General features: G+C 42.3%; 1 protein-coding gene across 2 annotated transcripts in view; it reads left to right on the plus strand.

Moving 5' to 3' along the window:
- Window positions 1–10,244, plus strand: part of ACTN1 (actinin alpha 1) — a 94,668-nt gene extending 84,424 nt beyond the window's left edge. The window contains exons 16-21 of one of the 2 annotated variants that reach the window (XM_067296558.1): window positions 115–249; window positions 1,724–1,903; window positions 2,874–3,020; window positions 5,111–5,191; window positions 7,351–7,509; window positions 9,348–10,244. In XM_067296558.1, coding sequence (XP_067152659.1) covers window positions 115–249; window positions 1,724–1,903; window positions 2,874–3,020; window positions 5,111–5,191; window positions 7,351–7,509; window positions 9,348–9,506 — 861 coding nt within the window. In that variant the 3' untranslated portion in view covers window positions 9,507–10,244. Of the gene's footprint in view, window positions 1–114; window positions 250–1,723; window positions 1,904–2,873; window positions 3,021–5,110; window positions 5,192–5,739; window positions 5,806–7,350; window positions 7,510–9,347 lie in introns of both variants that reach the window. The other variant, XM_067296559.1, reaches the window with a different exon arrangement.
- Window positions 10,245–12,197: the final 1,953 nt, after the last annotated feature.

A 12,197-nucleotide genomic window follows, 5' to 3' on the forward strand; every position in this document is an offset into this window, starting at 1 on the left:
CAGCTTATTTGCAGTAAATACGCTCACCCCTTCCTTCCGTGCTTCTATTTTTGTATTTACTATACATGTGCCTTTCTGTGTATAAAATGCACTGTATGTTGCTTTTTGCTGTAGGTGCGGCAACTGGTTCCCAGAAGGGATCAAGCCTTGATGGAAGAACATGCTCGCCAGCAGCAAAATGAACGACTTCGTAAACAGTTTGGTGCACAGGCCAATGTCATTGGACCCTGGATCCAGACCAAGATGGAGGTAGTGTTTTGCTCATTTTGAAACTTTCTGTTTTCCTTTGTGATCTTCACTGGTACTCCGGGTCTTTTTGACCACTATGGTCGTCATTCTTCCTTCAGCTTACAGCAAGAGAAACTTTCATATAAAGTGTGGAGAACCCCAAGACTGATATTGGCTACCCAAGTGCATGTACTTTTCTTCCCCTAACTCTTTAGTACAGAGAGAAAAAAACTGATTTAAAATGGGGAACACTGCTATTTGAACAGATTTGTATTTATATGCAGCAAGTTAAAAATCCCACAACAGCAGCATATTTTGTATAACTGCTTTAATAGCAATAGTCTTGATATGCATGACAAAAAAAGTACGACTAGCAGATTAAACATCAGCAGAAGAGAAACATTTTTAAGAGAGATCTTTTCTTTTTAGGTAAGGTTTAAATTAAAGTAACTGGAGTTGATGAGATGGGAAAATAATGAAGCTATTATTGATGGCAGGAACTGTAAAGGAGTGAACAATTATGGAAATACATCTATATGTCAGACAGCACCAGTAAAGGCATCAGGAAAAAGGGCCATAAGTCAAAATCTATAATGATAAAAAGCACAACATTAGTTGAAAAGCAGCAGCCTTTTCAAGGAGACTTAATGGAAGATCTTTCTTTGCTGAGGAAGAGGGAAAAGCTGGCCTGTTCCCTCTCTGTCCTCCAAGCCCACTACTATCTTAGCTGTCTGGAGAGCAGGCGGTCAGGTCTTCTTCTTTTATCCCTCGGTATCAGTAGGGGAGAGAGGATTGCCATTTGTTCCACTCCTATGCTACACATGATCTTGGCAGGACATGATCAAGACAGTTTTGTCCTCACAATCCATTTTCCAGGTATGAAATTGCAGCACAGATGGTACCAGTAATCAGGGAAGATGTTTGTCAGCCCAACTAGGTTATTCCTCTGAGTATATTGGCAGTGCTCTGAATTGGTCTTTGCAGAGCTCTAACCTGACTGGGCTCACACTTGGTTACTTCTTCTGAAGGCGGGGGGTGGGGGACACAGTTCTACTGGACCAGGCGTCTTGTGTCTATTTCTTGGTGTTAGAAGGGAAAATCTCACAGAGCAATTACCTTAGATGAGCTGAGAGTGTCAGCAAAAATTTCAGCAGAGCCCTGAACAGTCTCCAAATGGGGTGTGGCACATGAGATGGGCCTAATATAAGGATGCAGAAGAAGGAAACTGCAGTCCATAAGCTAGTAATGTAGCAAGCCAAATCCTCAACTGCTAGAAAGGGATAGGGATTTACTGACTTAGAGAGCTATATACTTTTGCACCATATATATATACAGAACCATATAAGGTTCCTTAGAACCTTAAAACTGTCCCCGATAGGGCTAAACTTTTGAATCGTGTCATCCTGTGTTAGGGTGAAATAGCTGCAATAAATGCCAGGCATGCTGAGGCTTGTCCTTCTAATGGGGTCCAACGTGTTTGGCTTTGCTAATGCAGGAGATCGGCCGTATTTCAATAGAGATGCATGGGACCCTGGAGGACCAGCTCAACCACTTGCGGCAGTATGAGAAAAGCATTGTGAATTACAAACCAAAGATTGACCAGTTGGAGGGAGACCACCAGCAGATCCAGGAGGCGCTTATCTTTGACAACAAGCACACCAACTACACCATGGAGGTAAATGTTTTGGGAAGCCTTCTCCCGGCTGGTGTATAGTGCCAACAGATCAGACAGCCTGATCTGTAGTGGCCAGCTAGCATCAGCCACATCCAGCTCTATGGCAATATAATCCAGTTCTCAGGAAAGCAGGGAACTTGACAGTATGGCTAAGCATGCAAAAACATGTCCCTGAATGTCTTTTCTGCCTTGCTATACTTCAGGCCAACCCAGTCCCCTGTGCTCCCAAATATAAATGATAGAAATTAACTAAATAAGATCAACAATATTACTTGAAAAATTGGCTGGTCCCACTTCTCCTGCCACCTGATTGTGGCAGCTTATCAACTGGGATTAGATAGACTGGGGGAGTGCTGGTGGTGTTGAACTGCTGAAGCCTGGCAGAAAAAAAATACAACAAAAGTTTTATAAAATCAGAGTCTGCCTTTCTGTTGACAATGTGAGGTTTCTTGGAATCAGTCTGAGTTCATCATGAGTCCAGCAGAACACAGACAGGCTTTGAAACCTGCCTTTTGGTTTCTGGCCAACTCTCCACTAAGCAACAGCAGAGGCAGTGGAGCAATGTGTCTGATGCACCAGTGTCTTCCAAGGACTGTGGTTTATTTTCTTGGTTCTAGTAGGGAGTGTTTTCTGCCCAACTGTGTGCTAGGAATTCTGGGTTTGATTCTCATTTGCATTAAAGGCCCCTAGTGTGCTGCTCTGACAAGGCAAAGGAACTTTGCAATAGGACCAAGACTTTCTTACAAGCAGGAATTAGCTTCTTAAATATTTTTTCAGTCAAAATCCAGATTTTAAACATCCTGTTGGCTCACACTGTAGACGAGAAGGAAGCTTTTCTGAGCAAATTGACTTCTCCTGCCTTGGCCACCAGGATCATTTAATCTGCAGCAAGTAACACATTAGATCCAAGGGCCCAAGATGCAGAAGATCTATTTTTTAATTTAAAATTGGTCTTGTCCTCTTTTTCCAGCATATCCGAGTGGGTTGGGAGCAGCTGCTAACAACAATTGCTAGAACCATCAATGAAGTGGAAAACCAGATTCTGACCCGTGATGCCAAAGGAATCAGCCAGGAACAGATGAATGAATTCCGGGCTTCTTTCAACCATTTTGACAGGGTAAGTTGGTGCTGACTGCAGCTTGGTAAGCTACAAGCTTCCACTTGGGCTGCGCAGTGCAGTAAAAAACAAACGGTCACTGTGATAAAATTAGATCAATAGAAGATGTTTCATTCTTAAAAGTGCCACTCCTATGGAGCAGTCATTCCTGTGGAGACTGCCAAGTGATATTAGTCTGGGAGAAGAAGTATAACTGAAATGTGAAGTTTCCTGACTAAGCTGAGGTATGAGAAGGTTTGAACGCTTATTTAGGAAACAAGTTTTTTACCCCTGCTTTTCCAGAGAGCAGATTATTATTTTGATTTATAAAATCCTTTGGAGCCCCTGTTGCCCATTACCATCGCATAAACCTGTATCGAAGAAGGGCCTGATGTAGCCACAGACCCAGCAATATTATAGAAGTGTCAGGCTCTCAGCAGGGGCAGAAACTAGCATCACTCTTGTATGGAGCAAACAGGAGGATCTGTACACAGCACGGCATTGCATGATGTAGATAAGCCATGAAGTAAAGCTTGCCTTGCCTCACTGCGGAAATACATACCAAGGCACTAACAAGCGCAATAAGAAAAGATTTCTTTAACGGAAATCCTTCTCCCCTCATTTGCCACTCTGCCTTCAGCTCTTCCTTCTACATTGAGAGGCCATCAGCTGGCATTCCTCTACCACCCAAATTGCAAGGGTGTCACAAGGATGTCACGCAGGGAGGCAGAGGCTGTCCCCTGAGCCTGAAACCATCTCAGGACTGGTTCTCTAGGCTCCATTATCAATCCCTTCAGTGTTGCCTGGAAATCCACCAGCAGCCTGTAGAGGTTCCAAGTCAATGTTGCAAACACAGGTTCCTCCCACCACTTGCTGTACCAGCCACACTGTTAGAAAGGTCTCCAGAGAAGATGGCTACAGCCTGCTCTCTCAGATATTGGTGACTCTTTCAGATTGCTGAACACCAGCCATTTCAGCCCTTCACAAGCTGCCCAAAGATAACCAAAGCCATGGCTTCTTAACAGAGGGACCCAGAGAGTCCTGTAGATTTTCTGTTTTGACCTTCATTTGCCCCTTCCTCCACAACAGTCTTAATGCAGAGAGAAAATGGCTTCTCCATCTTCAGCTGTGAATTTGAGTTATGAAGCTTTAACACTGGCTTTAGAAGTTGATTGTTTGAGGAAAGTCACTTGGAATTGGTCCCACAATCCTGTCTGTAGCTTCCTTTCTCTGGCCAGAGGTGGTAACTGCAGATGTGGGCTCTGCAGTGCTTCGGGCTGCTCCTGAGCTAAAATTTAGGAAAAATGGGGATTCTCGATTCCTGTACACAGTTCATGATTATGGGTACATTCAAACACTGGGGGAGCGGGGGACGAGCAGGGAAGGGAAGAGCAACTGTGGAGCCAAGTTCTGCTGTGCTCTACAGCAGTGCTGTTTTCAGAGTTGAACACTTCAAATAGCTTTGCCAGTCAAAGCTCTACCTTATATACAGGTCTCATAAATACAGCGAGAGCACTGCTCCCCCGAGCTTCAGCTCTTTTTCCTTGTCTGTTCCTGGGATGCTCTGACAGCTAAGCTTCCTTGGGAGCATTGCCAGACATACATGCCCTAGCCCACTCCTTTGGTGGGATCTTTGACTAGAAGAATAAGGCAATGCTTGCCACTGCCTCTGCCTGCTTCCCTGCACTCTGTGTTACTAGTGAAACACAGGGCTTCTGGCACTATGGATAACAAGCAGTGACGCAAGTAATTGGGAAATTGACTTGGGAAACGGAGATCTTGAGGCCTCCAAGCGTCAACTGTTTTTGTCATTCAAATGCTCTGAAGATGTGATGAGCTCTCTGAAAAGCAACTGTTCCAAGAGCATTTTTAGCACATCCTGAAATGTCATTGTGGTATCTAACGTTGTGCACTTTTTTATTTTTCTTCTCTGTCTTTCTATCTGCATGTCATTCTTCCTCTCCCTCCCTCTCCTCTCACCCACTGCATGGTGCACCTGTTTGTTGTCCTTCCACTGCCCTTCAATCTCCTCTGTGTCTCCCTTCCTTCTGCCCCACACCATCACCCCACTGGCACTGCATGTCCTGCTGCCTGGCACACCACATAACCAGGACCACTCCGGCACACTTGGCCCTGAGGAATTCAAAGCCTGTCTCATCAGCTTGGGTTACGATATTGGAAACGATGCACAGGTACTGAATGCTAGTGGTGAACACAGCCAGATATTAAACTATGAAGAAATAACAGTTTTTTCCTTTCTTTTCTTGTTTGTCGTAATCCATCTGTCATTGCTGTTCTTGTGTTTGACTACATATGCATCACTTTTCTATACTACTTTCTCTTTAAATGTATTTTGGTATCTACTCCTCCTTAACTCCCTGATTGTTTGTCTTGGGAGAATTCCTTTTATGTCTTCAAACTATTCCATTTACTTCTGTGTCACTTAATGCTCCTTTTCTTGTCCATCTCTAAATCTGTCTTGGTTGATATCTTAATTTCTCTTTTTTATCTTCAATATATTCCTTGTGTGTAAACTATTCCATTTCCAAAAATATCTTTGCTTCTTCATGGTTTCACAAACCATCTTTGTTGTATTGTTTCCATTGTCCCATTTATCCCTTCTTCCATCTCCTCCTCCCTCAAACTCATTCTTTGTAATGTCTCCTGTGGGTTCATTTCTCCATGTACCGGTCTCCATTTTCTCTCTTGGCTTTTTCCATCTTTGCATCATTCCCTGTAGAAGAAGACTGGTATGATGGATTGTGAAGATTTCCGAGCCTGCCTTATCTCCATGGGTTACAATATGGTAATGTAGAGCCCTCTATCGCTCCTGTTCAAAGTGATTCATGTAGTTTCCTTCAAAGGGGAAGGGAGAATGTGTAGTGAATCAAGGTAAATGCAGCCTTATTTTCCAGCATTATCAGAAATGGAGTTAAATCTAGTGTTAGTTGTACATGTAAAATTCTTGTCTTGCAGCAGTAGCTGAAGGGAAAAAATGGGAAATCACTGTCTAATTCCTGTGTATTTCAAATAAGAATTATATTTATCAAACTGCATAGCTTCAAATGGAAAAAAACAATAATCTTTCTCATATTAGCATGTGCGCTCTGCACAGCAATACATAACTTCCCTAAGTAGTAGTGGAATTCATCTGGAAGTATACAGAGCCTGATATCTGAATACACTCAAATGCTGCTCCTCTCATTCCTGCCATTTGTTTCACATCTCTCCTTCCTGTTCATGTAACTAGGTTCAAGTTCCACTCATCCTCCCCATAGCTTTTCCCACACGAGAGTAGCTGTGTGTTCAGAGCAGTAACATGGGGCACCTTGAGAGAGACAATAAATGTAATTAAGAGATTCACCAGAGACTGAGGCTCATCATAGGGCAGGACAAGAGCATAGTGTGAAAAGGTTCATCTGTACCCTCAGCACCATTGCTCCTGATGTCAGGCAAAGCAGTATCCATTTGTCTTGTTCATCAGCTCAGTATAAATACAGACACTTTTTAGAGTAGCGTGCCAAACCATACTAACATCTGGTTATATATCCCAAGCTCTCATGTGCATATTGCTCTTGCAGGTATACTGATCTAGATCTATTGGAAGAGCCTGTTCTCAGGAGAAGGCTCAGCTCTGTTCTCCCTTCCACCTTACCTGGGGAGGAAGGAATCCCAGAGATGAGAATAGATGATCTTCTGTTTATTAAAAAAAAAAAAAAAAAGGAAAACTGCACTGCAGGGTTTTGGCTTCTGTAGCAAACTTCTCTGTAGGACCTTTCCTGTAAAGGCTTCTTCCCTGGCCCTTTCCAGATACGTAAGTCCTTCTTTCCAAAACCTGTCTAGTAAAGATGAACCAGATATTATTGAAAGCCCTGGAGAGGTTTCTCCTGGTGGATTCTTTTCTAGCAGCTGAAGAGAACAGTAAAATTTCTCCTTTAGTAAATAGAAGTAAAAGGATTTGAGGAATGCAGATCTTCAAATATTGCCACAGACATCTAGCATGACATATATTATAGAGAACCTCACATCTTCCCCTGAATTCTGTGTGATACTGTTCTCTAATAGAGCCATTATCCTATAGCTAGATGGAGCTGGATGTTATCCTAGGGCACAGCGGAAAATATTTTTTTCTGAAGGACAAATGAGTAGGAAGCATTTTTACAGAACAGCCAGCTAAAAAATAAAAGATCCTAATACAAGATAAAAGATCTTAATAAAAGATAAAAGATTGAAGTCATTTCTATTTGGCTTTCTTTTTCCTAGCTGTGAGGTGTGCTGCTGAACAGTTTCTCTCCACCCTCATAGCATTACTGCCTAAAATGTCTAGGCTTATATGACTCTTGTTCTCCAGGGAGAGGCAGAGTTTGCCCGCATCATGAGCATCGTTGACCCTAATCGCATTGGAGTAGTGACGTTCCAGGCCTTCATCGACTTCATGTCCCGGGAAACAGCAGATACAGACACTGCTGACCAGGTTATGGCTTCCTTCAAGATCCTGGCTGGAGACAAGGTGAGGCTCTGCACCTTTCTTTCCAACCTGCCCTGCTCCTGCTTCCCCCCTTCCCTTCTGTCTCAGAGGGAGAGCATTGAGGAGAGCACTGTAGCACAAAGGGTTTTCACAGGAACACTGTGTCATGCTGAAGAAGTGTAAGACTAAAGTGTGGGTTAACTGTAGCCTGCCAAGGCACTTGAAAGTCCTGTTCAGCTGCCAGTCAGGACCATGTTACCCACTCTTGCTTAAAAAATTTAATTAAGAGCTTGGTTGTGCTTGGTTATTTTAAAATGTATTAGCAAATTCAACAGATGGTTCTTGATTAGTCTTGAAAAACTATTAATTACTGACAGCTGCAAACTTGAGGTGATCTTTCTCAGATGTATGTGTGTCTCTGTCAATGGCTGTACAATCAACACTAGATTTTCGCTGAGGATAGGCTATATCTGCTAGTAATGATATGATTTAAAAGGAGCATCTTTTAGTCATAGAAATGGATCAAAAATAGAAAAACTTGCACGATGAGGATAAAGTATTAATTTTTTTAATTTGCATCATCAGTGGAACCAGTTGATACCAAAAATTATATGTTCTTATTTTTCTTATATAATCACCACTGGTTTTTTAAGCAATTGAACAAATAATATGTACATCTAATATGAAAATATCTCCATATTTGCTAATGGTTTTATTCATCTCACTTGAAATATGGGATATTGTTTCTCAGATTGTAATGAGTTAGCCTTAATTCCAGGACTGGTTTCCATGTTTCACTAATAATCTTATCATAACCTGTAATGTAGAAACCCCTGCTACCCATCTTTCATTTAGGCATTCTATGTGACTGAAGTCAGTCCTATTGTCTTTCAAGAGTGGAAAATTCCAGATTATTGTGATAGGCTAAAAACACTGAAGAAATAAATGTTCTTTTGCTACAGTTTTATTTATTAACTTGTTTACTCTATACAGTACATCTAATATGATTGTCAGTTTAACATACTCTAGTGGCTGCAGCGTGAATCAGACAGTATTTCATTATGAAGAAAAATACCTCTTACTCTTTCCAATCATGAAACTGAAAGACAGGAATGAAAGAATAAAAAGTTGACGGAGAGAGGGAGATGCTCTGAAACCTGAACCTCTATTCAGAGGATTGCAAAAGCCCATGAGTCAGTCAGCTAAAGACAACATACTGGTTAGCAAACAGGCAACTACTGTTACCTACCGCATGAAGTGGAGAGGAGCCAAGTTAGCCTCAGCTCAGCTCAGTCCATCTCCAAAAGCCAAATTTACATTGGTAATTTTGCTTCCTTATTAAAAATGTCTGCTGTGAAAGACAAGGATTGTTGGGAAAACTTTGGAATGAATCAAAAGTGTTCCCTTGTCCACTGCCTGCACCAGTGCTAGTGGGAACAGCCTTTTCCTTGCTTTGAAGAGAGGGAACGACAGCTACCAAGCAGCAGGAACAGCTGTTACCTCCTGCCAGTGAGGGCCTGGATCCAGTGAAGTTTCTGCTTCCTCCTATTTGCCTTCAGCAAGATCTCTTTCATCAGGAAGGCACAGAGCCTTACGCTTACAGCTCTCCTTATTTCCCACCAGGTCTTCTCTTCAGGTGCGCCAGCATCTCTCCTACTAAAACAATCCTTCTCTCTATTGTAAATATGCTTTCTTGGCCAAACTACAGGGAGAGTAACTGTGTTTTCCCACCAGCTGTATGCCCAAAGCACTCTTTATGGGTGTGTGATACTAGTCTAGTCGTTGTGGTCTGTCCCTGGTTGTTGCCCCCTGTGGTTTGCCCCCGAGGAAGGCCAGTTTTGTGAAAATAACAACCACTTTATCTTGTGTCCTCTTTGCAGAACTACATCACTGTGGATGAATTACGGCGGGAACTGCCTCCAGATCAGGCTGAATATTGCATTGCTAGAATGGCACCATACCATGGCCATGATGCTGTACCCGGTGCCCTGGACTACATGTCCTTCTCCACAGCGCTCTATGGCGAAAGTGACCTTTAACTTTTTTCTGTCCCACCACACGCTCCTTCCCCTCTCCCCCGTCCAACACACCCTTCTTTCTCTTTGCAAAGCAGCCTCTGCTCCGCTCTTTTTTTTGTGTTTCCCTGTTTTGCTTCAGATAAGAGATCACCTTTTTAAGTGTGTGGGGGGGGGACATTGACATGGCACCGCCTACCTTGCCCTTGAAATTACAGTTTACAAAATTATTTTCTGCAAAAAAGTTACATTTTAAAAAGAACAGACATATTTTATTATAGAAAAAAGGTATTTTTCTCCACCAGATTGAAACTTAAAAAGAAAATGTTAAAATATTGCACCAAATATTTTTTGTTGTGACATAGAAAGTCGAGCACAATGTTACATTCCATCCTTTCCAAAAAGAACCAAACAAAAACAAAAAGCCACTTGTTCTGTTAACTTTTACATTTGCGTATGTCTCTATCACGTTTATCTTGGGAGGGGGGAAGGCACACAAGTGCATGTGTTTGCTGGTTCACTCATTTCATGAAAATATTTTATGATAAACTTTTGAAATTGCTGTGTTTTCTAGGGAAAAAATAATGTACACAGCTCATGTTTTCATATTTAATTAAAAAATACAATATGCCTCCTATGTTTATCAGTGCACAACTTTTTTTGTTGCTGAGAGTTGTCTGGTTTCAGAACATGAAGCTTGAGAGTTGATTACTTTGATATTGCTTGTCACAAACCATATTAAAAATTACTTGTGATAACAAATCTAGACTTTATTCATTTGTATAGTAACATTGTTTGATACCCTCTAGTCAAAACCACAAACATAACAAGAGAATTCAAAATCAATGTACTTATTTTTGTATTCAAATTACAACACTTTAAATGGAAACTTCCCTCCCCCTTAAGCTTTTCCTTCTTGTTGAATAATGTTGGAATTTTCATAGCTTTCTGACCACTTCAAGTTAATGCCCTGTATCATTTTTAACCATCATTCACACACTCGTCTCTAGGAACAATATTGTTATCTTAAAAATCCACCACAGAGGTATTAGAGTTATGCAAACAGACAGCCACATATTTTGAGCCACTTAATAAAAAAATCCCTCCACTGTTCAGTGCTCAACATTAAAGATCTTGCTGCTTTTGATATCATGTTTTCTGACATTACAAATTCTTCCCGCACATTCCAGATCATCTTTACACTGGACATTCAAAAGAAATTAGCCTTCAGAACAACTCTTTTGGGGCCTTTATCATAAGGGACACACACACACACACACACACACACAAATCGGAAAAGGGAAGCAGCTAATCCCTTCCCAGCCATCTCATGTTACAGATACATTTCTTGCCTTCCCATAACTTTTTTCAGAAGTATGGAATTCAGAAGCTGTCTCCAGTTTGGAGGGCAGTCTTCATTTTGCAGTAAGTAAACTGCAGGAGCACAGAATTTATTTGCAGATTCACGAGGAACTCCTGCAGCTTTTAGTAGAATTGCCCTGTGTTTTCTAGGGCAAAGCTACTTGTGTTCAGTGCAGCCTTCTGGTTTATTCCTGTCCTTGAGAAAGACCCATAATAACAATCACAGCACTGTGTTGTGCTGTATCCCAACCTGACAATATCTGCACACTGTATTTGGGAGAGGGGATGCTAACATCTGCTACCACGCTTCTTCCAGCAGGCATTGAGCCCTCCTCTCTCCTCTTACAGCGTGGGGTAATGTGTTACCAAAACATGCAAGTGAACACAATTTAGCTTCACATATACGCAAAGCCAGCCACACTCAGCCATCGTTGGTCCTCAAAAGCTGAAGCAGAGACAGCTTACATAACTTACCTAAAATGTTATAGTTAATCATTGCTGGAATTCAGTTGAAGCTGTTTCCTCAGGTCCAAGGCTTTCTTGTAATCCATAATGCTGAGAACCCTGGAGAGGCCCTGTTGTGAAGGGAGTGATGCACTTCACTTGTAAGAGGGAAGCAGCACTACGTTTATTGCAGTAAGACAGCGACTTAACAAAGTTCAATCGTGAATAAGAATGATTTAACGAGGTTCGATTGGCAAGGTTCACTCAGTTATTTACTGCTTGAAGGACAGGGTCAGATGCGTGCGTAACGGAGACCCTCCCGTTGAGTCACGAGGTTCAGACTGGACCCCCTTGCTTTCTAAACTCCTTTGGAGAGGAGCCTAGGTGCGGCTCGATCCAGTCCTAGTCTCAGACTTGGTCAACGGTTTATGTCTAAGGGATTATGTGCGCAATTAGTCAGAGATATAACTCAGCAAAGTTTCGTGAAGTTCGCAAAAGTTCAGCATGCTATTAATCACTTACCGAGGATCTGTCGCAGGTAAGGAATCTCTCAACCTTGAGGAGTAACCCTGAGAGGCGTCCCTGCTCAAGGGGAGGTTCTGCAGTGCAGCCTGCTGCCATGCAGAAGAGCTCAAGGGGGTCTGGGCTGCCCCCTGTTTATGGGGGGGGAGATGATTGACTCATAGTCATATTTGCATACTAGACGGCCTTAGTAGGTGCATGCTCAACTAGCCCCCACATACATACTGTTTGCAGGGAGGTCAGGCTGAGGGGGAGAGAGCACATCAGTGGGGGGGGAAAGGAGCACACCATCACAGGCCCATATGAAAGAGTGATCTAGGACTTGTATCTACATGACAAGCTCTTCTATGGGCCCATTTCCAGCCCAAAACTACTATATGCTGCTAC

This window comes from Apteryx mantelli, chromosome 4 (genome assembly GCF_036417845.1).
Source record: "Apteryx mantelli isolate bAptMan1 chromosome 4, bAptMan1.hap1, whole genome shotgun sequence".
Lineage (NCBI taxonomy): Eukaryota > Metazoa > Chordata > Aves > Apterygiformes > Apterygidae > Apteryx > Apteryx mantelli.